Source organism: Gambusia affinis, linkage group LG01 (assembly GCF_019740435.1).
Source record: "Gambusia affinis linkage group LG01, SWU_Gaff_1.0, whole genome shotgun sequence".
Classification (NCBI taxonomy): Eukaryota; Metazoa; Chordata; class Actinopteri; order Cyprinodontiformes; family Poeciliidae; genus Gambusia; species Gambusia affinis.
The window spans coordinates 24,327,236-24,352,972 of NC_057868.1; the positions used below are offsets into that span (position 1 = coordinate 24,327,236).

Below are 25,737 nucleotides of genomic sequence, written 5' to 3' on the forward strand. Positions count from 1 at the left end.
CCCGACCTCACCAATGAGGGGTGCAGACATGCTCCATCGTGACACACCTTTTTAAATCACCTTGAAATCCTTTGAGTCTGATTCAAAAATCTTTTTAATTTTTAATGTGGATAAACATGAAGCAAACTAGAATAATACTACAACCTTCCATTCCCATTCATGGTATATGAAGCCCAATGCTTTATATACCATGAAGCTAAAAGTATACAATACAAATACAAAATAAACAGTGTAGAAAAAACAATTAAAGATTTAACTCATAGTCAACATTTATGAAATTATTTGTACTACCATTGCATTTTGAGGAATTCATACCGCCTAAAAATCTAGGCTGATCTTTGCCCAAATCGTTCATATCAGAAATCACTTCTGCCTTGGCTTGCTGCTCAAAGGGGCAGCAGCCTCCAGAAGGTCTACATACTCTTGTCATATCATGTCTTATTTTCTGTTTCTGTCTTAAGGACCGAGTGCCCTTTGTCGTCCCGGACCGTGTGACTTGGAAGATGATGGTTGAAACGCTGAATGTTAAATTTTGCTCAGAGGTCGGGACAAATCACAACCTGAACCCCTACAACAAGCACTTCTTAGCTCAGAAGATCTTTGACCAGCCTGAATATGCGAGTGACTTAAGTGATTCTGTGGTTACTTGGTGCCAGTTTAATAAAGTAAGCAGTGGTGTGTAACTTTTTTTTCACAGACATCAGCTGGCGTACAAGTCTAAATGCTGTTTTTTACCTTAACAGGAGGTCCTCGCGGGTCGAAATTTCACTTTCTGGCAGTGGTTTGAGGGAGCAATGGATCTAACCAAGAAACATCTGAAGCCCTACTGGAGTGATGGGTGAGAAGATGCTTATTGTCTTTCAGTCAATAATGAAGGAATCCCATAATATTCAGTCACGATGACCATTGTTTGGTCCTCTAGGCTGATTTTTGGTTTCATTGGGAAGCAACATGTCCACCTGATTCTCAAAGAGTCTCCCAGCGGGACTTTCCTCCTTCGCTTCAGTGACTCAGAAATCGGAGGCATCACCATCGCTTATGTAGCTCATGAGAGTAAGTGTTGGCTTGACAGCTTTAATTATGTTTATTTTGAACCATGTGTATCATTTGATTAAACAGTTTACTGACATGTTGTAATTTCAAAAGAAAAAAAAAGTTAATTAGATCACAATTTGGTCTTGAATAGCAAAAGAAATACCTTAATACCAATATACCGTAATATCCAGACAGTATTGGAAATGTCTGTTGATGTTGCATGTTTATGCTTTCAATTTTTTTTTTTTAAAAGCCATAATTGTTTTGCTAAATTATTGAAGCAGAGGCTTGTCCTTCTAATGTGTCAGGCTCTATACGTTGTATCTGAAGCTGTCACTTTTTTAAAAAACATGCAAAAACCGTTGAGCTACTTCAAAACTATTGGTGGATTCACCAACAGCCAGAAATCCAGTTAGATTTCCTCAGCTGGGTCAAAATATTTTATAAAACTTCTGAGTCTAGAGTGTCCATCGTTTTTCAGTCCGGCCCACTAATGATGCGTCCACTGGAACTCATCAATGGCCCCTAAAGGCTTGCAGGTGTAAAATAAAGGTAATTCTACAATGGAGCCGCCTTTCCAGATGCTGAAGACAAAAGCACACCACTCTTTGCTGATGTTTCTTTAGAAACATTAAAATAGACAAACAACACCATAAAATAAAATTCTTCAACTTTAAGGGGACGGACTATTGTGTTGGTTTTAACATGGCAAATGTTTTTAAAAAAATGAACAAATCTGAATACTTAAACATTTTCACTGACAGATCCAATATTTTTTTTCTCTAGATGGGATACCGATGATTCAGAACATTCAGCCTTTCACTAGGAAAGATCTTGAGATACGCTGCCTCGGTGACCGGATTGGAGACATTAATGAAATCTTGTACCTCTATCCAAATGTGCCCAAAAACGATGCTTTCAAAAAGTTCTACACAGGTAAGACTGTACAAAGTGACCAAAGAGTTGTATGTTCATTTAAACTGATTGGTGTGGAGTCACCAGGGGTGACTTGCTTTTCTCTTGATTGAAACAGAGCAACAGCCCACCAATTCGGGCTACATTCCCGTAAGTCTGCAGACCATCGTTGGCACGTAAGTAAAGTCAAGATTTTTCTTCTATTAACACATTTCAGCAAAGGCAGAAGGCAGTTGTAATGGAGATTAATAAATCCTGTTTTAAGTTGAAACACCTAGTCAATCAAGAACAAATCAAAATGCATTTTGATTATTATTGTGTTCAATGGTCAAGCAAAGAAAATGAGACTCCCTGGCTAGTCCAGGAGAGTGAAGAAAAGATAAAGTGGATCGCTTTAGTATTCACCAGTTACGTAATACTGGAAGTTCCCATCAGCTTATCAAAGGAAGCGTATTTTTTCACAGCTTGTCTCTGAAGCTCTATTTTTGGATAAAGCGATAGGTTCAGACGAACAATAACAACTTCCCAGACGATTCCTGTAAACCAAGTTCTGTTTCCCCAGTGAATAAGCTAAAGTTGTATTTCGTCATAACACCGTTCAAAGTGCTTTACATGATCAAAACACAACACTGCCACCAACCATTAGACAAGTAACAAACATTTTGTTTTATTGAATTTGATGTTGAATATCATCATCAAAACCATCAAGAATAACCATCGTCCAACACAAATTAAATATACCAATCAGTGTTCCGGCTGTTTTTAATCACAAGCAACTCTTAAACAGGTAGTGTTTTAGCTTTGATTTAAAGGAAATCGGTGTTTGGCTATTTTTGGAGTTTTCTGAAACTTAAATCGTAACAAGCTTCTGAATTTTTTAAGCTTTTACACAGTAATGGCCGCATTTCTTATAATGTGCAAAAATGCTTCAAACCAGTTAATCTTTCATCATTGAATGGAGATGTAAAATGTCTCATTAGCGTATGCACGCATGCATGGGCAGGATCAGTGTGTAGAGAAGTGATAAATATTAGAAATGTATCAACTAATTCAATTAGATGTTAAACAATGTTTCAATAATGTATCACAAAATAAAATGTATTATGGTGTGCCAGTGTCAAATATATCAAAATCTATCTGTTTGTAGGGTACCAGAGCTTGATGGAAGTCATGTCAGTGGGTAAGTTGTGCCGCCCCCTGATAGTAGGGAACCATATAGGAAACTGATCATGTGACGCACTAAGGCCAGTTGGTACATGTGCAGAGGGTTGATCACAAAAGGATGAAATACCTTCAACATCCTCAAACATTTGACCACACAGCATGCAAATAATTTCTACAAAAGTGAAGCGTTTGCTAGGTTGCTAGGCAACTGCTTAGCAAGTTAATAAAATAAATAAATGCTTTAAAACATCAGTCTGTGGGGATCTAATCTGTATAAACTGTTTAACTTGTAAGCTGAGTTACTGAAATATATGAAATTTTCATTAATATTCTAATTTAGAAGAATAGAATATATTTTATTGATCCCCAAAGGGAATATGCTTATTTGTTGACAAGCTACTCCATCTAAGTTATTAAATATCCATAATACAAATATAACTATATGAGACAAAACTTATTTATTTCTATTTATTTATTGAATATGACTGTAGTTAATGAGGACTGCCAGCGTAAAGCTGGCTCAGAGTAAGCTCTTGCTCTCGTTCAGCTATCCATTCATCAAGACAGGGTGGAGTAAAATGACAGAGGCAAAAATAAATAATAATAAATAATATTTGAGAGAGTGTTTCCATAGATGGATATACCTTAAGTCTTGAACAATCCTTCCTGGAAAGGGAAACATGCAAATTTGTCTGTACAAAAACTGTGTAAAAAGTTGCATTTCATGTTCGTTTGACAAAGGGATTCCTTTTATTATGCCAGTTGTAATTTTGCTTGAATTGAATAAAACATGGCACATATTTTAAGTTAAAAAATTTAAAGAGTTTATTTCCTAACTTGATGAAAACATAGAAAATTGATAAAGAATCTAACCAATAAGTAGGACTCATAATGGCATTGGTATGGCAAAAATTCTTGTCAGTTCCCGTCACTAGAAAGAAAACAAAAAAAATCATTGACACAGCTTTTTACAAACAGGTCATCACTTAGTCCTCTCTCGGGTACACAGAGAAGGATCCAGTACAAACTCATGTTTGTTTACACCGTGGCTAATTCACTGTCACATGCTGTTTTTCAATATGGCTTGGTTTTAATAATCCTGTATCTTAATTTTTCTGCAATTTTTCATATATTTGTTCAGCAAGAAACTTCAGTACAAAGGCTAAAATGATCTTGTTCGTTATGTGTGTCTGTTTCTGTGTGTACAGTGAACTGAACGCGCTGAATGTCGAAGACACCTTTGCATTGTAAGAGTCATTTTATGTGCCAGCTTCTCAGTCTGTTCGCACAGACAGTTGTTGAACTGTGGCCACTTTTTCTGTGTGGAAATTCAAATTTGATTTCCGTTTCTACAATACAGAAAGTTGATCAAATTTACTTCTAGAAGCTAGACTTTAAAAGCATTGAAAATCTCAATTTATTAAACCACCTGTCTTTTAATTAAAAGCTTTATGATTTGCACTTTGCACTGTATTCCTTTCTGGATGCTGCAGTGATAGTGAAATGATTCCTCAGTTTAATGGATTACAGTCTGCTGAGGATTAACTGTAATATATATATTTTTAGGATATTTTCAGGTCTCTATGAAAATAATTTTTAATAATAATAAAAAATTATTTTGTGGCACAGTTGTCAACACTTGCTTTGCAGCAAGAAGATCATGGGTTCTGCATGAAGCTTGCATGTTTCAACATTTTACCCATACATGTGTGAATACTGTATGGGTACTCAGGCTTCCTCCCACAGTCCAAAATCATGACTGTTAATTGGTCTCTCTAAATTATCCTTAAGTATGAGTGTGCGCATGCATTCCTGTTTGTCCAGTGTGTCTCTATGTTGCCCTGTGATGATTTATAAATCTAACTATCTGCCTAACGACCACTGGAGGCCCTTCAAGGATAAGTTCGTATAGATCATGAATAGATGTATTCAGCTGTACATACCGTTTGCTTGTAAACACAGACTGTAACCTGATGCTGCTCCGGTTCCACCAACACAACTTAAACCACATGTGCTAATTAAAAAACGACCAGCTAACAGACACTGAGAAAGGAAAAGTTGTGCTAAGTTTACAATGTTACTGCAGGGTGTAGTTTTATAGTGTCTTAACTAGGATGGATACAAGATGAGTAGAACTACAGATCAGGACTTTAGGCTAAATATCCATCGGCATATAAAGTCATGCACATTTTTATGGAGTTTTATGTCAGAGCAAAATTATTTGTGTATTTGGTTCTTTGTTAATGTTTTACCATTTCTTACTCCACTAACTTTATGTCTCCCTTGGTTTAACATCTGCAGAGATGCATTACCAGACTTGAATGGCCTCTCCATGTAAGTGTTATTTCAGAGTTTTTTTGCCTCTGTCTAACATTACCCGCTAAATAAAACGAAAATCAGACATTTTAAATATCGAAGTCACTCAACAGGAGTTGGCTGTTTGAGTGGTCGCTCAGAGTGACGTCAAAAGGTCTGGAAAGTTGGTGTGATTGATGTTGATTTTTTTTTTCCTGTGGCTTTTTTGCATGTTCAGCAAATACCACACAACCACTGCTTGTGTGGTGTGTGTGTTTCAGTGTTACCTTCTCAAAGTTACAGTAGTTACTGACCTGGTCAAACAAACAGTGCTTAGTTTTTTGGGGAGTTTTTCAGTTTATAATTTTAATGCTGCAGTTGTTGGACTGTGCTACACAGTTTTGTTTCCCTTCTATTGACTATGTATTTAAATTTCTTCCACATTTTGCAGGGACGCACACTGTGAGACCGGGTAAGTGTAACCTTAAGATTGTTCTGTTTACTTGACATCACTGCTGTTGTTGACAATTTCACAACCTTTAAGCTTTTAATAAATTTGTGAAGTAACCTTCAGTCAGCCTTACGGCTAATGTAGCAGTACTGTGCTTTTTACAGTACACTAATTGATGTTTGTAGCAGGCATAGATAATAAAATTCACTTTAAAAAATACAAAAAATAATTTAGATGTTTAAAAAAAATATGTGAAATAATACAAAACAGTTATAAACAACCTTCAAGGCATTAAGGCATGTAATATTGGTATTTTTAAATATTTTAAATACCATTTGGTAAATGAATGGCCTCCCTTTAGTACAGCTTGATGAAGCAGCCTGTCTTTTATGCATGTGGAAAGACAAAAGTTAAATGTCTGAAGACTGGATTTTAAAAACCTAGTAATTTATTTACATATGCTGTAGTGGCGTGTTGTTCAATGTCAAAAGTTGTATTAGACTGCGCAAAACACTAATTATGTACCTTTTTTATCTTCTAGTCACGCAGATGGCATGGATTACGACTTTTATTTCAATGAATTTGCTAAGAGCTCTACTTGATATTAGAGACCAAAGCAGATGCAAAGTCAAGACTCAAGACTAACTCATCTTTTATGACTCAAGTGATTGTGCTGTTTTCTTCATCGGGATCTACAGTTTGATTTGATTGTAAATAGAAACTTTTTAGGGCTAGAATTAGCCTTTTCAGGGCCTTTTAGGCCATTTTAAAATGGCCACACTTCTCAATTGAATATGGCTGCTGCCATATTCAATGCTAAGAAGACATAAGAAGACAATGAGAAGACATAACTATGAGTTCAGTATCGGCGCAACATCCGTTTAAAGTGTCCAACAGCAGGATTTTTAGCCCTACAGAACAGAACAGAACTATGTCGAGGGCTAGAGATTTCCTAAATGTTGAGGTGTAAGCGAATTTAAGCTTTTTAGTCCAAAAAATAGAAATTTTAATAACATGCATTCTTGTCACAAATATTATTCAAGAAATCAACTTAAAAGTGATAGACAAAGGGCGTGCTGTGGTGGCGTAGGGGATAGCGCGACCCACATTTGGAGGCCTAGAGTCCTCGACGCGGCCGACATTTGCCGCATGTCGTCCCCCCTCTCCCTCCCCTTTTCCTGTCAGCCTACTGTCATATAAGGGACACTAGAGCCCACAAAAGACCCCCTGGAGGGGGGTGGGGGGAATGATAGACAAAAGGCTTTTTAAAAAAATTTTCTGGACTGCATTTCTGTGTAGCTCAAGATTTAAGTTCTAAGGCTTTAACCCTGTGCAAATATCATGGCTTGCTAATTGGTTGCTGCTTTTGAAGACAAGATTAGCATCTGAGCTCTGCTGGATTTTCACATAGTCAACAGAGCATTTGGCAACCTGTGATTCACAAACTTGACACCTCAACTGGATTACTATTATGTGCTAGCGCTCATTTTTGACTGCATTAGATCATCTTTGGATCAAAATTCAAAACACTTTTGTAGGCATTTATATTAAATCTCCTCCACATCTAGATTATTTTATGTAAAGTGGAGGGATTTATTTCAATTTGTTTGAGACTTCTTTAAATTCCTCACCAGATCCATCAGCTGCCACAGCCGTCTTTACGATGAACACTGTGTTAACACCACAATTGGCTAACCATTATTACCCTCTGCTGCAGTTAAAATTAGCATCTTATACGAAAAGGCCATTTCACTGTTTCAACGCTGTGCAACATTTGATTTATATTTTTATTCTAAAATACTTTATTTACTAATCTTGAACTAGATTATTCTACACTTGGCATAGATTGTTTTAAAACAGTATTAGTGAATCTTGTCTAATCTCGGTCTTGTGAAGACATTGGCTGTATCTTCCACTCCTGCTTTAAAAGTAACACCTCAAGATAAGAACATAATTTGCTTATGGCAACTATTTTAATGCCTATCTTAATTTTAACCGGTGTATTATGTGGGTAACATGGATTCCTTAATTAGCACCCAAAAATATGTTGCTAGCTTATGGACTCCCACTGACAGGTAAGAGGGAAAAGTAAGCCCTATATGTAAAGAAAAGGAAGTTGTATGATTATTGAATTCTAAAAATGCTAAAAAAAAATAATAATAATTTGCTAAAATCTTCATGGATGCTTTTTACTGGTGCTGTTGCTCTAGTTATTTTTATTTAAATTCAACATTATGTGAGCCACCATTTTCCTTTCCAGTATTTATCTCTGCCACAGCAGCACAACATGACCATTTCACATTGAATACTTTAAATTGGAATTAAAGGGGGGATTAAACCCCTTTATATCCAGAAGGGATTAAAGGGTACATTTGTTAACTCCTCATTAATTTGCTTGTTTGGTTTGATTTAGGCTAAATAAGTGAGTTGTCATCTACTTCAATTTATTGGGTGTTATGTTTTGGTAGTCCTGCTATTTTTTTTTTAGATGTTGGGGGTGGTTTCAGTGACAGTGTATGTTCTCAGTTGTATAAACTGTCCTTACCTAAACACTTCAGTTACTCCGTGTTGAACATTTAACCACACAATATTACACAATATTTATGCTGAATAGTCTGATAGTTAGTGTTCTTTGTTGAACCTGGGTTCAGTCACAAAAGAAAACAATAATAAACAATTTTTCCATTACTGCGGACTGCAGCACTATACCATGGTGATGGACGCTCATAACAGATGGCAGATGCAGTAAAGTTGGCGGGCAAGACTTTAGTTATATCAATGAGCTACATTTTTTTATACTGATTTTATATATGAAACTCTAGTTGACAGTATTTTCAAAAAGCTTTAGCAAACACTGTTACAGTACATTTGTACAGCTCACATTAAAACCCAATAGTAAACATGAGATAAATCATCAGTATATCAGAAAGACACAGAAACTACACCAACACGAGAGTTAGCATGATAGGCTAGTGATAACATTACAAATGTTAAGATTGGTTGTCCTTCTGTTGCTTGTAAATACATAACTGCAAATTGGACTGGTTCTCTTTTATTTTGTATGAAAAGTTGTGTGATTTAAATACTTTATTAGCTTATAAGATAGAATGAAATGTAGCAAATGTTCCAACCACAAATAAAGGGATAGTGCGCAATTTTTAAAAAATTCTGTTGACACTGTACAGCATGTTGCTATTGTCTTACCCACAGTTGATAACTAGTAATCTGTCAGCAAACCCATTTTGCAAACATACAGATTTGTTTTTCCCCAAGACTGACGTTAACTGTTTGTACGAGAGCTCTGCCTTCTCAAAACGACTCATATTTTGAAAATGCAAGATGCTCATGGTTTATTAACATGTTCACATTAGATGATTATTTTTAATCATTTTAATCATTTAATGCCAAGATTTTGGAACAATCTTACAAATGTAGCATTGTGAGAAAATGTGGTTATGTGACTGATAATATTATTACCACTTGTACTGTCTCTGGGTATAACATGGGTTGCAAATTAGTGAAAAGGTGAAATAACGTAATACAGAAACATTCAAACCACAGCAAAATATTGACTGTGAAGTATGTCTGTCTAAAGAAACCATGTGTTGATGAAGTAAGGCGGCATTAAAGATAACGATCGTGTTAATTTGAATTGTTACAATTGCAAAATTTGAATTGCTGTACCTATACATCGCTGTTGTACTTTTTTGACTGTAACAGATTGTTGCTCTGGCTGGAAACCTTTTGCTCATTTACTGCAAAAATGGTATTTTAATAATTTTAACATGGCATAAACCCCTTTCTTAGACTCCAGTCAGAGTGTCTGGTAGCTTCAGCCTTCTGGAAAAACAAATCTGCTTATTAAGAAATATATTAGCTACCTGTAACTGCTTTGAAGAGTACTGAAAATCCTCTTTTAAAAACATATTGTAAAAAAAATATATATAATTTTTTTATAGTTACTCTTTATCTAATTTAAACCTTATGCAAATCAATTCTGTGTAAGCTGAATAAATTCAGTTTTCAATATTACTTCCACTTTAAGCCATTTCTTTTACATATGTCCATGTATGCCAATATCTTTAATGTTCCTTGTCACATGCATTTTTCATGTTTTACACATCAAGCAGGTTTTTGCTATAAGTCCTTGATTGTTGTGATGTTTAAGATTTCAACTGCCATACAATTACAACTGCCAAAATAATTGGGTGAATTTATTTACAAATGCATTCATCTACACATGTTTCAAAAACACTGCAGTTTCCTTACTAGAAGCAGCAGCACATAGATGAGTCACAGAAATGACCTCTGGGTTTTGTTCTTGTAAATAGAGCTGGGACCAGAAACGTTAATCGATCTTATTCTTCCATATGTCTAAGATTTTCCATATGCAAATGTTTTGTCTTGTTATTGATTGTATACACTCCAAATAAACTCGAAAAGAACACAAACAAAAACAGAAATTGCAAACTGATTTTTTTTCTTTTTTTTTTCTTTACATTTAAAGCCAATTATGCCCCAAACTATGCCTGTTACCACAGTGGATGACCAGTTGGATGTTTGTACATAGCAGGATTTGTTTAATCTATGATAACATGAATAGCGAGCATCTTATACTTTCTATCAATCCACTTTTCGTCCATCTTCAACAGCCTTTTTTTTTTTAAGAAAAAAAATCTTACACTGTACATCATAACGTTTCCATTAGAAAACAATCTAATTTTAAATTTTTTTTTTGAAAATTTAAATTCTACTCAGCCACAGCCATGGAAATCACTCTGGGAGTAAAAAAGGAAATTAAGTGAAGGTGTTATGTAAAGGAAGCAGAAAGAGAATCAGTTTACAAAGCTTGGTTCAAGAAATGTTCTAGCAAAACTAGCAAAATGTTAACTTCTCTCTGAGCCACGTCCCAAAGACAGGAAGAAGGGTGAGTGAAGAAGGGAACAAATACAATTTCAAACTTCAATCTTCTTCTTGAAGACTATGAAAATCAAGATCCATTCTGTTAAATTTCACATTTAACAGAATTGAGCCTTTCAACTTGAACAGACTACAGCTGTCCCACCTCACGGATTGTGCCTTTATTAACACAAAATTTAAGTTCTCTGATGTATAATTTAAGTAAAGTAGCATAATGCCAATGCAAAAAACCCCAAAAACACCTGATCTTCAGGACAGCGAGCCGAGTTTGCTCTCCTTGTTTTTCCTTGGTAGGACTAAATAAATACAATGTAATAACTCAAATACGCCTGTACGTGGGTCTTTGGTCAGCTCTGCTCTAAAGCTCTGGGTACAAAATTTTGTCAGAAAGTCAAAGAAAGCATAAACCAACACAATTACTGCATATGATCCAAATGTGGATGTTGCGAACAAATGATTTACTTATAAAGTAATATGCTACGGTTCTGGGTAAAATAATAAAATTTAATATTGGCACTTAAAAAAATCTGCCTGAAAGAAAAAATTTATATTTTAATTGTGGATCTTTATTTTAAAAATAAATAGCATTATATAGGGGCTTTACTACATGAGACACAAATGTCCAAATGGTTGAAAGGGGCTTTAAGCCGTGATTGAAATCCAGATTTATCCCCTTAGGAGAAAGATACAATTTCCCTAAACATTTAAATTTCTTGGAATTTTACAGTAAATTATAGTTTTCCATTTAGGGCAAAAAAAAAAATGGTGACACATCTCTAATGTAATGTGACATTATATAACTCATTATACAAACAATTTTAGTAATGACATTTCAGGGAAAATATTTCGTAAAACAAGCATACACATACACAGACAAGCAGGCGCACTCAATTCGTCTTTCTCACCATCACTCTTATCACACAGGCTTGCATATACACACACATACAGCTAAAAGAAAGAAAAGGCAAAAACAATACCAATACATGTCTTGGCCAAAGTTTGTGAAACAAAACACGGAGCGAGATCACGCTCAATCAAAATTGGAAATGCAGGCGGAGGTCCTTTGTTCTACTGTAGCTTCACTCCTAGCGAAATGAAAGGCAGGGAAAATAAACAGAAAGGGAAGTAAAGATGGAAATAGCACCACTATCCCTGGCAGTTATAGCTGTCTGGTCAGCAAGGAGTAATTGATTCACCCTGCTACAGGGCATGGGGCGCTTCCTTTAGCGGCAAGTCCTCTTCCAACCCTCCAACTTTGGGAACAGGATAAGGAAAAATGGGTGTAGGTGAGATTAAGTAAGTTAATCGGGGCAGTGCATGCCCTTTCTATAGGTCCTGTAGGGAGCACAACAAGGATGACAAGGGGGCTTTTGATCACTCTTTGCAATTGTTGAGGAACAGGAGGAGGCATGCGTGCAAAAACAGTGTGTGGGCTGCGGATGGCCAGGAACCAAGGGTGCAGAATGTGGCGCTACAGGTGGAAGGGGTGTGAGAGATGTTGGGGTTGTCAGAAAGCAAATCTCCAGATTTATAGGGCCTGTGTCTTAAGCTCAATGGCCTCTCCCCTGGTCTCCTGCTGGGCCTCGGCCTCTGGGGGCCGGGTGCCCTTCAGCGTGGCCAGCCTCTCGGAGAGACCACGCATGCGTGGGAACAGCAGGAAGTCATAGAGCAGAGCGCCTATGGCACCGCCGATCATGGGTCCCACCCAGTACACCTGGATAGGATGAAAATCAGCATTGCTGATATAGGAATACCACAGCAATTTGGTTTGGATTTCTCTGTAGAGCAAATGTATTTATACATCTTACCCAGTGGTTGACGAAGTTCCTGACAAGGACAGCAGGGGCGAAGGACCTTGCTGGATTCATTCCTGCTCCTGTGTAGTACATCTAAGCAACAGGCAGAAAAAGTAGTTCAGCATTGTTACTCCTTATCTGCTCATTTAACACGTGGTGGTCACTAAATCTAACATACTAGTCAGTGTTGTTCATTTACAGTCTTGATGTATTTATTTTATGTTGAAAGGGTGTTAGAAGGAGCTGGAGATAGGCACCAGCACCCCGGCCGACCCCACTAGGGACAAGGGTGTTAGAAAATTGATGGATGGATGGATGGATGGGTGTTAGAAGGATATCCTTCATAGTAGAAATTATGTAACACTGGGTATATTCTGCCTGAAATGTTTGCCATGATTTTGACCATAGCATTTAAGAAACTTAGATTACATTGGAAATCTGTTTTTAGGTCTCAGGCTATTCCAATTTAAGTTTGCAAAACAATACCTATGAGGAAGATAGTGGAGCTAAAATTTATGTGAGAGGAAGACAGTCCTAGCAACAGCGATCATGAATATCATGCAGAGAAGGACAGGCCATCGTCCTGCATGTTTTAGATGTGGCTCTGCTTGAACCCTCCCGAGTCAAATAATTTGGTGATTAGAAGGCTTTTGCGAAATTTGTGGTAGGCTGAGGAAACACAGTCGAAGCCAAACATTTTCATAGCCCTGGCACATTTAGATTTGAGGTGTTTTCTTTCAACCACATCATTAAAATGTATGCATGAAGCAGGTCCAATTCTTTGAGGATGAAAGCTCTCCTTGCCATCACCCTAATTTGTACCTAAGATGTACTTAAGTCATCTGTCTAAACCACTCCAAAACATTAATATTACTTTCAGTCAAAAGATTCATGTTGGTAAAATTAATTGATGACTTTAATCTTAAATCTTATAGATGTATGAAGTTTATTGGATTTAATGTATTCCTATATGTAATGCTTTTTGATTGAGGTGAGCGACCTGTAGCCTGACCGTTTCTATGGCACTGCAGGACATCTGCCTTCAACGACAGAAATCATCCATCTCAGTAGGATGTTAATGAAGATCCGGAAGTAGCTACGATGCTGAGAATGCTTGAGGTTTTCCATGTTACAATGCTGCTGATCCAGCAAGTTTAAACCCAAAACGTGGTCTATCTTAGTTCATCTAAGCTTTGTTTTTGTGCTTCTAAAACACCTAATTCATGCATGAAAAGGCTAGAGTTTGCTCTTTGATTAACCTAAAAAATAATTTTGAAAACATTTGCAGTCTGAGTTGGCTTCTTACCCCAAACAGATGCCCAATGAGCACGGAGAAGCCGATGGCAAGAGCAGCAGAGCCCAGGCGTCCGTTGCGCCTCTCATCTGTCACAGCAAAGACGCAGACGACAAGCTGGAGGGTGAGGAAGATCTCGATCGTGGTGGCCATGCCAAGGCTGATGCCTGGCTGCAGCTGTAAGAGACCGTTTAGAAAGATGACAAGGAGAACATTGAAATTAAAGAGAAGGTCTTCTGTATTTGGGACATATGTCAGGTCATTTTCAATCGGCAGATTGGGTGGTCCCGTCTTTCTTCATTACAGTGCAGAAGTAAAAAAATACCATTCCCACTTGACTACTCTGGTCACCTTACCGTATTCAGTGCCAAGTTCCCCCTCATATTGTTGGGCGTGACTCCGTACAGCACAGCAGCACCGGCGAGCGCTCCGAGACACTGGGCTATGATGTAGAAGAAAGCCCGGAACATGGACATCTGGGATCCGATCAGGTAAGCGAAGGTGACAGCTGGGTTGATGTGTCCCCCGCTGATGTGACCGATGGACTGGATGAAGGTGGCAGCTGCCAGTCCAAAGCAAAAGGCAACATGAAGAACATTGTGGGGGCCTGTGGTCCAGCGGAGGGCCGCTCCCAGCCCAAAGAATACAAAGAACATGGTGCCATAGAACTCTGCGAAGACCGCTCGCCAGAAAGACACAGACCTGAACTCCCACATGATCGTACAAAGTCAAAAAGCAGCTTCTAAACAACGGAGAACTAACTAATCTACCTAAAGGAAGAAATGTCAAAAAAAAAATACAGACCAAAAAGCACTCAAACAGAAGCTGTCTCTCTAAAGCTAAATGAAACAACACATAAAGGCCTCAGCATGTAGCTGTGAGTAAAATGCACAAATTCCTTCTTAAATCAGATTTTTGTCATAAAGAGCTCCTGAGTGGAGCAGTAAGCCAGTCTCTGTGCATCTATATGCCAACCCTCACTGGTTGTTAGAAGAGTAACATGGATAGACAAACGTTAAGCATGTTCTGCAGACATTAAGCCTCTTTATCAGAGCGGGGGGACCTCAGAGGCCTTTTTATAACCCACCAACGCAATGACAGACAGACACTGAGCCAAGGGGAGGAGTCAGCGGACAATATCACTAATCAAAACAAGGTTACTTAACCCTTCTTTTGCTAGTTGGTCCTTTGGACATACAGTTTGACACATAGAGGCTGAGGGAAGCTTTCTACTCCAGGAACACTCCTAGGTTTAGTTGTTATAAGAGGTGATTTTAAAATAATGATTGATGACAAAAGTTACACTCAGTAATAAAAATCTTTTGGGAAGAGCGAAAGCATGTCTTCGCCAAACATGAAACTTTTTTATTGGGGATTACGTTTGGATGAAAAAACGTCTAACAACCTGGTGGAAACCATGATGGCAGTAAAGCGCTTTTCTATAGAAAAAAATGTCTTTCTTTCCACACCAGCGTTTCAAATTTAATGTGATGCTGATTCGATTTCGCATTTACCCATTTGTTTGTCGTAATTACAAGGTTGGAAAAAATAAAAAATTTAAGAATGAATAGCACCTGAGTAAAACTTCAAACATAGTATCAATAATCAATTTCCTTTGGTTTTGTACTTACAAACAAAAATTTATTTAGTAACTTATCTGTAGTTATTGCTACCGTAATAACTTATTTTTTATTCTTAGTTGCTAATGAAAATGTGAAGAGAAAAAGAGGTCTTGTAACCACGTCTACAAATGCTGCATGTTCTCCTGGTTTGGACACATACTTTTCAGCACATTTGACTTTATCCAGAACTTTCCATGCATTATTTCACAGCTAGTACTTAAGGTATTCACTGTTATATTTTAGACTATCGTCACAAGTTTCTGTTCTGCTTCAGCTTTAATAGTCTCTCATTTTCCTCCAGCAGCATTGGTAATGTGGTCAGTTCATGTTGGTGAGCTGACCAGTTCCTGGAGCAGTAACGCCTCCCCAAACCATGACACTTCCACCTACCTGCTTCACAGTTGGTGGGCTTCATTTTACAATCATTATTTTTTTTCTGGAGTGCATTTGGTTTTAAGTCTGTTGAGAACAGATGACTGCTTAAGGTGATTGCTGTCACATTAAACAAAACTACTTTCTGGCCTTATTTTCTTCTTACATGCTAAACATGTAAGAATGCCAGACAATAGCACATACAGTATAGAAACAACTGATCTTCCACAGGTTTATGGCCTTATTTTTAAAGCAGAACTCAGATGAACTCTGATCAATGCTGGCATCCCTAAGGCTCCAGTAATTTCCCAGCCTTATGCTCTGATAAAAAACAAAAAACAAAAAAAAAAACAGTTCTGTAACAGAACTGATTAGACAGAGTTATGCATTGTGTGCTGTGGATTGGTTTGTAGGCTCAGGTCGGATAAAGCGGTGGAAAATCCACGTCCACAGAGGAAGAGGGGAGCGCAGCCGTGGTATTGAGCTTCTGCACTGGAGCGTCATGCTGACCAGGACAGCTACAGGGACGGCCGCTGCTCTCTGAAAGGTTTATGCTGACCTTACTGCTTTTTGTGCCTTTCACGCATGGAAACAAAACGCTAGCAGTAACAGTTTCTGCTGGTTTCTATGGTCTGTTTTTCTTGCAGTCATATTCAGATCTGCAAGTTCCCTTCCCTGCACCTGTGAGTGGCTAACTCAGTACTTGTTGTTTCACTTTTGATCTGTATATGTTCCAGAGTTTTATCAGCTTAGTGAAACATGTTTACAAATTCAACTGGCAGATTTTTGCCAAACAGCAAAAAGAATTTGGTCATTTCGATTTTGACAGCTGTCTTGATTTTGGAAAAATTAAATAAATAACTCAGCAAAACACCGATCATTTCAAAAAGTTCATTAGTTAACAGGTTGGGAAGTTTTGTCCCCTCCCCATGTCTCCCTAAGCCAGCTTTTGTACATTTAAGCCTGTAGTTTTGTTTGGAGGCTGTTGGAAAAGATGCTTGCATTGTGTTTTTCTGTTCTCTTGGTCCAGACTGCTGACGCACACACAACCTGCAGCTCCCAAACATCTCACACTAGGGCAGACAAACTCTATAAAAACTGTACAGTAGTAAAGACTTGCCGGAGAAGAAGAAAATTTAGACTACATGATTAAATTACAATGCCTTTGAGAAGCCCTCTGCCGGCATAATTGTGGACTGTATAATTTTGTGTGTGTTTGAAGTTCTATGTTGGGCTTTACACTATATTTGATGAGCATCAACTTGTGTACAGAAGCTAACTAGTTGTATTTCCCTGATGTTGAGGGAAGACTAAAATTGAAGGTCGCAGTTTGAAAATTCAGACAGCAAAACTGAACCACAGCTAATTTACACGTCAAATATTCAGCAGCATAAAAAGAGGAATGAAACTGGGCATTTCCCTTTTTAGTGTGTGTGAAAGTAAAGACGGTAAGTCCCTACCAGTGGCTCTAAGCAAAAGGATGACAGAGCAAAACAGGACAGAGGTCCTTATAAGGCAGCACAGACACATGCAAACTAGAATAGAAAAGAATAGAATTCAACTTTATTGTTATTGTACTGTCACAAGTACAAGCAACAAAATGTAGTTTGCATCTATCCAGAAGTGCTATACAGGATATAAATATTTATTTTAAACTATTCATGTTCCACTGAAGTTCACATAAAGTCATCACCAACACTGCTACCAGGTTAAATTTCAATCTTTTCCTGAAGTTACTCTTAGAACCTTCACACATTTTTAAAGCAAAAAATGAGCATACAGGTTTTAATCTAAGCTTTAAAAGCTCAAACATCCACACACTCCTTCCACTAATATTTAGCAAAGTCTCCTACAATCAGTTGCATCTCTAACATTCACTTTATGCAGCAAATGGGAGCTTCTGTCTCATTTCTGGTTAGATAGTTGATGACTTTAGGTTTCAAAAAAGTCATAAATTAAACATAAGTGTAACTGATTAAACTGGAAGACTTGCGGGAATGGACATGCGTATGAACCGTTGTCCAAGAGGTTTGAATTGGTCTGCGGTTGGGGTCATTCCAGAAGTTTCATTTTTCCCTGCTTTATCCATTCCAAGACCAGTCTGGTGATTGTCATTATGTTTGTGTTCAATTTTGAGTCTTTTAGTTCCTGGGTTATATACAAATCCCAATCTATTCCTTTTCATCTGGAGAGATTTTGTCAGATGAGTGAAACTGGAAATAATTGGGAGTATCAACAGGAAAATTATATCTAAAAATGAATAAAGTTGGCTAATTAAATTTCTGAATTTGACCAAATTAACTCAACTAAAAATGTTTTTAATTCTGCTTAACATCCAGGTCTCAATTTTTTATTTATTTTTTCATGAAACCAGCTGAAAACCAACCAAATGGATGCTTGTACTTATTTCCGTGGTCAAATATTCACAAGAAATTAGTTTGTGAATATTTGAAATAAAAAGCTCGAGGTCAAGCTTAAGTTTGCCAGTAGAAATTTAGTCAAATATTAGTGGGCATATGCATGTTCTTCACTCAGTGAGTATACAACAAATTTCATTATAAATAAACAAACATGTGCAGTGAATTATTGTTTATACAATTTAATTGAAGCTGCATTATAGGTCCACCCTGGTACAGAAACCATATTTGAAGTAAAAATAAAATGTGACTTCCATAGTGTGCGGTGATTAATCCAATAATTTGGATAACGTAGAGCATCTTGAAAAAAACCAAATAGCTAATAATTATTGCCCCCTGTTTGATTTGTGGTCAATGGTACAAGAAAGTTGATTAAAAATGTTTCTTAAAATCCCGCTGCCTACAATGAACACATTTAACACCTAGAATCAAACATGTGCATTCAAAGCATATTTGTTGTTTATGTTATGCATAACTTATGCTTAACTTTTAGAAAAATGCATACAGTTTATCTTCTCACTTCATAAGATAAAAAAAAAACACATACGTTTTATTTGCAACAATGAAAGATCTCTTTAATGGATTGCATAAAGAAAACAATGCCTTTCCAAGATGTCAACACTTAAGATCGTTAACTCAACCGCCATATTTTTAACACAAATCTGTAGTTGCACAAACATGTTTATTTTAAATGCTGCGATATATTAAAAAAAGTGAAATTACTGTTAAATATTTGCATATGACCAAAGACACTGAAAAACCAATTTATAGCAGAACTCTTGCCACTTAAATTAAACATAAGTGCAATTTACAATACAAACATTTAAGAGGGGGAAGTCTGTCATTAGAAAATTTACTTCTTGGAAAATAGGCATTTTCAGTTTCTTTTTTGTCATTAAAAATCACAATGTGTTTACATAACCTGACACCAGAAAAAAAAATAAAGAAACAACAGAAGAGAAACAGGGTATAAGACATCAGCACATCCCAATAGTCATTTAAGCCAGGGAACAACATTTTCATTTGAACAGAATCGTCCATGCAGAACAAAACAGCAAAGCACAGCACTGTATGTTGTTATGGACGTCTGTGCATGTCTGTATCCAACAGTCACTCCCCGTCGCTCTCTGCAGGGATTTCACTTTGAAAACGGGGCATAGAGAGAAGTTCTTCTTCAATGTGGCTGCCAACTCACTGCCTAATTTCATTCTTCAGACTCTCGACTTGTTTTGATCTCTAGTGAGGTGGCAACCATGTTTGCCTACTCGAGGTCTGGCATCTCTGCAAGAGGCAAAAATTCCAATGAGGGGAAACATTGACAACAATGACAAACGCAGAAACAACTTAAAATTAAGCATAAAAAATATCTAAACTCAGTAATTAAAATACAGTAAATGACACTTGATTTAGTATGCGGCACATCCGCAAAGTGTTCGTAGAGCTTCACTTCTTCCTACATTTTGGTATGTTACAGCCTTATTCTGTTTTAAATTAATCTACTTTCCATTAAAGAGTTCAATTTTTGTCTCATCAGACCAGAGAATCTTGTTTTTAATGGTTTGAGTTGTTCAGGTGTTTTCTGGCAAACTCCAGACATTTTGCCATGAGCCTTATGAAGGAGTGGCTTTCATCCAAGTCACTCCATACACTGACTGGTGGATTGCTGCAGAGATGGTTGTCCTTCTAGAAGGTTCTCCTTTCCACAGAGGACCACCGGCGCTTTGACAGTGACCATTGGATTCTCCTTGGTCACCTCTCTCTCTCACCTGATCTCAGTTTAGATGGCCGGCTCTAGGAAAGAGTCCTGCTGGTTCCAAGCTTCCCCCATTTGCAAAGGATTTATCAATAGGAGCTTCAAATCAGCAAAGGTTTTTCTGTATCCTTCCCCAGATTTGTGCCTCAAGACAATCCTCTCCCAGAAGTCTACAAACAATTCCTGTCATTTTATGTTTAGTGTTTGACCTCTGACCTACACTGTCAACTGTGGGACCTAACAGGCGTGAGCCTTAAGTTGTTTTAAAAACATCTCAAGAATGATCGGCGAAAACAGCTCCATTTTGAGCTTCATGCCAAGGCTGTAAATACTTACGTAAAAGTATTTACGCAAGTTTCTACTGTTAATAAATATGCAAAAAAAAAAAAGAAAAAAAAAAAAAAAGAAAAAATGGACGAGTACAGTAAAGAGCTGTGAATACTTTCTGGACTAATTGTGATGTGTTTCTGTTAATTGTGATTGTGGCTTACAGCTAATAATCACATTATTTTTATTCAATTACATAAATAAAAAGATTTGAAAAGAAGGTGGCTCACTGGACACATGTCCAGCAGATAGACATTGCCATCTTCCACAAGGTGGCTAAGTCTTAAGAGGTCACTGCTGTTCAGAGTCCTGTGTGTTAGAGGAATAATGGTTGAGTGGTAAAATGATAAAGTAGCACAAGCACCTGTTACCAGGAGAGTTTAGAGCACTAAATTCTTCCCTCTGCTGATGGGCTTCATGGAGACCCTGATTTAATTTTTCAACAGGACTTGGCATCTGTCCGTAATGTCAAATAGTACCAAATGTTACCGTTTGAAGGCAACAGTGTCAGAGTGTTTGATGAGCCAGCAAACTCCTCTCATCTAAACCCTGCAGAGACTCTATGGATTATCTTCAAGAGTAAGATCAGAGAAACCCTGAAGGTCACAACTACAGCAACCTGGGCTTTCTTAACACCTCAGCAGAATCACAAGCCTTTCTCCTCTACGCCAGACTGCATTGGTGCCACAGTTAATGTTAGGAGTCTCGACCATGTACTGTACAGCACATGGACATGCTTTTTAATTCTTAGTTTGAATTCCATTTAAATTTCCTAAGAAACTGAATTTTCAGCTTTTCACTCCCATGGTAATGACGTTATACGAGTTTCACTTTAACTGAACTTGTTATGTATGTGAACCTTTCAAAGATATTATACTGCTATGTTCTTCTACATATAAAGAATGATATTCCTGTGCTCTCATAAAGAACAAACTACAACTTTACTATTTTTTTTTTTCAAAAGCCATACTTACTTTCATCATCTCCGTCTACAGAATCATGCTGAAACACAAAAACAAAATTATGGGAACTCTGATTTCAACTGGTAAACTTCAAGAAAATCATCAGAAAATAATAAAAGTGACTCACTTCTTCTGCACCATCTAAATCGGGTAAATCATCTCCTCCCATGTTGTTCATCATCTGAAGAAAAAGGGAAAAAGAAAGATGCATGGCATACATCAGCATGTCTTTTCGTAATGTTTGTAAGACGTAATTGTTGGAGTTGATTTGAATTTTGTATTTAATTTATTTTAATTTGTGCCTTAAGGAATACCATTATGTCTTTAATGTAATGTCTGTGAAAGAAGATTTAACTGTAATTTCTGTTGTGGACCCCATTAGTCTCTACTATGGTAAAGGGGATCTTTGAATAAACAAATAAGTGCTGACAGTCTTTCACTCAATTACCTCTGAGAAGTTGTCGAAACTTGACATGTCCTCATCCGAGTCATCTTCCCAGTCTTTCCAGTTGTTGAAATCCACACTCAACCATTTAAACTAGGGGATGGAACAGAATTATACAACTAAAAAATACTATTTACCTGCATGTAAACAGCATATTGTCATATTCTTAAATTTAGATTCACTAAATGAATGAATGACTTTGTTTGTGTAGGGGCTTACATACTGTACAACAAAATTAAGATATTTTAAAAGATCACGTAATGTAGAAAATAAGTGAAAAAACTTAAGAGGAAAGACTTAGAGTGTATTTGATACAACATTTAAAAAGCAATAAAGCTCCATTATCTAACTGTCTCACTCCAATTTAATTGAGTAGCATCAGTTTTCTTGCACATTTGTACAAGAAGATGTCACAATCTTAACACCTGAAGACAGCAGAGTTTATTTCCAAAAGATAATCACTTTTCTTTTTTAAGTTTAAGAAAAGTACTTTTGAACAGCAGTGTAAAGATGTTTATTTGACAATAATCAATTGAGAAAAAAATGCATTAAATTTAAAATTACCTTTGCTTTTTCTTTGGTAAGTCGTGGCCATGATTTCCCAGCTTCTGCTTTTCGTAAACAACACAGCACAGACCTGTCTGTGCGGCTGTGTTTTGATTGCTGTAAATTACATAGATCATCAATTTATTAACAGCCCTTGAGAAGTAAAACTCATCCTGAAACTTTAACTAGTTCTGCAGATGTTAATCTTACTTTGGGATCAATTTCCCCAAAAAGCTCAATTTCATTGTAGTATTTGTCTTTTCCGCTGACACAACTGTAAAATGACAGAAAGGGGGGGATCACCATACAGTACACCCAGTTTTCCTTAAATTTGGTCCACACAGATGACTGGATTTCACAAACGCATCACATTTTTATATAAAAATACAAGGAGACTTACCATCTAGTGCACTTTAAACACAACTTACCTAAACTCAAATTTTGACTTGTCCAACTGGACATGTACATCTTTACTGTCTTCCACGCAGAACTCTACAAAAACAAAGTCTCGTCTGTCATACCATTTAGCTGTGGCACTTAGGGTGGGAAATGGGCCATGCTGTGGCAAGTGGGCCATGCTATTGATGAACAGAAAGAAGGAATTAACAACAACATATTTACTTTTCACATTAGACTGTCAACCTAAGTGGTTATTTTGATCTGCTGGGTCACGTGTGCAGGGTGAAGCCATCTGAGTTATGTTACATTTTATTACAGAGATAAAATATCATACCATCACATCTTTAAACCATTTAACAGGGCAAGACTGAGTGCTTTCGGTTTTATACAGGAACTGTAACCAAGGAATATTTCTCTGCAACCTAACTAGGTGACAAAACAGTTGTGCTTTAACTTACAATTGTTGTAATCTGTGATATTTTGAAAGTCAAATATTTGTTCTGAATTACACGTACTGGTTTTGAACGAGGTTACTTTAACTCAAAGTGAAACCTTCACACCATGACAGCGTTCCTCCTCGGTTCTAACTTTAACCTAGTACTGTTAGTTGACTTTAGCTTGCCAGCTAATGTTAACTTAACTGATATATGGGGCGCACACAACGTAAGCTACAATTAAAAGTTCGGGGCTAGTTGGAAAAGGTTATGTTAAGCTGCCAGGGTATGTAGGTTTAACTATTTGTGTTGGTTTTTAGTCCTGTAACAATAAATGTTAACTGCACAGCTAATGCTAACTCGTGTGCTAGCTCAGTGAGCTAATGTTAGCTAGTTGATCCGCATTACAGCACTTCAAAGACTAAGCGCTTATTAGTAACAACCGACTGCTAGTGCACAAATAAACAAGACTTACATCTTTACAGTATAGCAGGTGAATTTCTTCGTCTGACTACGGGCTATCTAGCGGTGTTAAATAATAAAAATCCGGGCAAATGTGATGACTGAAACCTAAACCTAAACTCTGAGGTTTTCAACCGAAACGTTGAAGTCCCTTAAAGTATCGCGGAGTTTTCTTGATATCTCGAGAGGACGTTACCCGCCTGCCTGGAGCGTGGGGACGCGCTGTGAGATAATTCTAGAAACAGTGTGTGGCTCAACAGCGCCAACTGCTGCTTAGCCACAAGTAGTTCATGATAAATTCAAACGTTCACCGGATAATTTAGAAAAAACAAATCCTAACCCCTGCCATGGACTGGCGACCTGTCCAGGGTGTATCCCGCCTATCGCCCGAAATGTCTCGCTGGAGATAGGCGCTAGCACCCCTCCAAACCCCTCTAGGGACCAGGGTATAAGAAAATGGATGGATGAATGAATTATCCCGACCGGTGTGCATTTACACCGTGAAGAACCCAGAAAGAAACCACAGAAAGGAAAACATGGAAGTCCATGCAGCAATATCCCGGGAGGGGGTGTAAACCCAGACAACAGTTTTATCATCTATTACACTGTTCAGCTCTGACATTGAACAACAAAACTAAAACTTAAAAGCTAACTGTTATTCAATAAATTACAATATGAAGATGGATTTGCTTCAATTGAAAATAAGATTTAAGCAAGTATTACAATAATTTTCATTAAGTCACAGTTCAGTGTGGACTTTCAAATGTATTTTTTATTAATGTAGGGAAATATTCTAATCTTAAGTGTTCCATTTTCATTAGCTGTAAGCAAAATGTTTTATTTATAAATAACACAAATGAAAACATTAGTGTGCAATTGATCTATGTATCATTTCGTTTACTGAATTAAGTTACCGAAATAAATGAGTTTTCTAATAGAATTTATTGAACATGACTTTGTATAAAAGAAAAATTCACAGGGGACCATGCACCGGAGTTTGTGTCTCCAATTCTCTTGCAGGCAAGAATAAATTATAAAACAATAAAAATGCATAACTTTCCAGTCCAATCAGGTCTTCTGGATCTAGTGTACTCTGGCAATCCAGAACTAGAACCAAACACGGGGAAGCAGCATTTATTTTCTAGAACAAACTTCCGAACAACTGCAAAAATGCTGAAACACTGAATTTCTTCAAGTCAAGACTAAAAAACCCACCCGTTTAGAACTGCCTTTGAGTTAGTGAAACATTGATCAACATATTTGAAATACATTTAGTTGATGATGTTGATGATAGCATTTGACAAAATGCAATGCTTACCGCTTCATAACTGGCTTTTATGTTTTCATGGTGTAAAGTGTTGGTGCTCAAATGAATACCCTTTACTTGACTTATAATAAAACTACATGACCTTCTCAGAGTGAATTATCAAGAGGCTAAAATTAAAACATTTTAAAGCTTGAGTACATCTTTTATTGGATGCAATATTTAATTTTATATATTTCTAAAGCAAACTGAAACATAACAGCCCAGTTTTCTAAACGACAGCTGGATCCCATAGAGACTGAATGTAATTCTTGAACATCTTCAAAACTCAAGTGATTTTTGTTCAATAAAACCACTCAGTAGCCCAGAAGTCAAATCATGTAAAATATTATTCACAACTAAAACAACTGCACAATTAATTAAATACCCCCAAGGCATAAAATGTTGTTAAAATTATACAATGGCAATGTTGGTTTCACTTTTAATTATTTATGTTTGATACATTTCTTACAATTATTTATCTAAGAATTGTTTACTCAGAATAATTGTGACCTTGTGAAAAACTCCAATTGCAATATTGCATATTACCACAGCCATTTTGTACGGTGGCCGCCGTAATTTTCATATTTGTTGATTCTTTTTCTGAGTTGCATCTTGTTTTTCTGTCTCTTTCTTTTCAAACATCCCTCTCACTTGTCAAATTCCCTTTTATTGATAAGCAATTCAGACGTCATTGTGGGAAACTACAAAAACGTTAGAGATGGCAGAGAATGCAGCAGAACTGTAATTATTTACTTGCATGAAATTTGAGTTGGTGCTGGGTCAGCATCATTAAAATATTGCTTCACGATGAGACAAAACTTT

The 25,737-nt window shown here is 37.0% G+C and overlaps 3 protein-coding genes across 5 annotated transcripts in view; 1 reads left to right on the forward strand and 2 right to left on the reverse strand.

The window, feature by feature from the left end:
* The window catches only part of stat6 (signal transducer and activator of transcription 6, interleukin-4 induced), a 27,882-nt gene extending 17,559 nt beyond the window's left edge, over nucleotides 1-10,323 (forward strand). Inside the window, exons 14-23 of one of the 3 annotated variants that reach the window (XM_044127918.1) lie at nucleotides 462-665; nucleotides 744-838; nucleotides 923-1,053; nucleotides 1,822-1,971; nucleotides 2,069-2,126; nucleotides 3,098-3,130; nucleotides 4,323-4,361; nucleotides 5,416-5,448; nucleotides 5,861-5,881; nucleotides 6,402-10,323. In XM_044127918.1, the coding sequence (XP_043983853.1) occupies nucleotides 462-665; nucleotides 744-838; nucleotides 923-1,053; nucleotides 1,822-1,971; nucleotides 2,069-2,126; nucleotides 3,098-3,130; nucleotides 4,323-4,361; nucleotides 5,416-5,448; nucleotides 5,861-5,881; nucleotides 6,402-6,462 (825 nt within the window). In that variant the 3' untranslated portion in view covers nucleotides 6,463-10,323. The remainder of the gene's footprint in view (nucleotides 1-461; nucleotides 666-743; nucleotides 839-922; nucleotides 1,054-1,821; nucleotides 1,972-2,068; nucleotides 2,127-3,097; nucleotides 3,131-4,322; nucleotides 4,362-5,415; nucleotides 5,449-5,860; nucleotides 5,882-6,401) is intronic. The other 2 variants (XM_044127924.1, XM_044127933.1) reach the window with 2 other exon arrangements.
* Nucleotides 9,022-14,862, reverse strand: mipa (major intrinsic protein of lens fiber a). The gene is made up of 4 exons (XM_044127943.1): nucleotides 14,227-14,862; nucleotides 13,883-14,047; nucleotides 12,589-12,669; nucleotides 9,022-12,494 (listed from the first exon to the last, which is right to left on the reverse strand). The coding sequence occupies exons 1-4, from the start codon at nucleotides 14,584-14,586 to the stop codon at nucleotides 12,309-12,311; spliced, it is 792 nt and encodes a 263-aa protein (XP_043983878.1). The 5' UTR covers nucleotides 14,587-14,862; the 3' UTR covers nucleotides 9,022-12,308.
* A 3,585-nt stretch (nucleotides 14,863-18,447) lies between these two features.
* ptges3a (prostaglandin E synthase 3a (cytosolic)) lies at nucleotides 18,448-23,815 on the reverse strand. Its single transcript, XM_044127955.1, has 8 exons — nucleotides 23,623-23,815; nucleotides 22,743-22,892; nucleotides 22,525-22,588; nucleotides 22,333-22,431; nucleotides 21,772-21,861; nucleotides 21,451-21,504; nucleotides 21,336-21,363; nucleotides 18,448-19,562 (listed from the first exon to the last, which is right to left on the reverse strand). The coding sequence occupies exons 2-8, from the start codon at nucleotides 22,889-22,891 to the stop codon at nucleotides 19,543-19,545; spliced, it is 504 nt and encodes a 167-aa protein (XP_043983890.1). The 5' UTR covers nucleotide 22,892; nucleotides 23,623-23,815; the 3' UTR covers nucleotides 18,448-19,542.
* Nucleotides 23,816-25,737: the final 1,922 nt, after the last annotated feature.

Coding starts and splice junctions, on each gene's coding strand:
- mipa (XM_044127943.1), bottom strand. CDS start 14,586: ATGTGGGAGTTCAGGTCTGTGTCTTTCTGGCGAGCGGTCTTCGCAGAG. Junction 14,048..14,226: donor GGAACTTGGCACTGAATACG/GTAAGGTGACCA, acceptor GGTCTCTTACAG/CTGCAGCCAGGCATCAGCCT. Junction 12,495..12,588: donor GGAACTTCGTCAACCACTGG/GTAAGATGTATA, acceptor CATCCTATCCAG/GTGTACTGGGTGGGACCCAT.
- ptges3a (XM_044127955.1), bottom strand. CDS start 22,891: ATGGCCCACTTGCCACAGCATGGCCCATTTCCCACCCTAAGTGCCACA. Junction 22,432..22,524: donor TTGGGGAAATTGATCCCAAA/GTAAGATTAACA, acceptor TGTAATTTACAG/CAATCAAAACACAGCCGCAC. Junction 21,364..21,450: donor ATTTAGATGGTGCAGAAGAA/GTGAGTCACTTT, acceptor TTTGTGTTTCAG/CATGATTCTGTAGACGGAGA.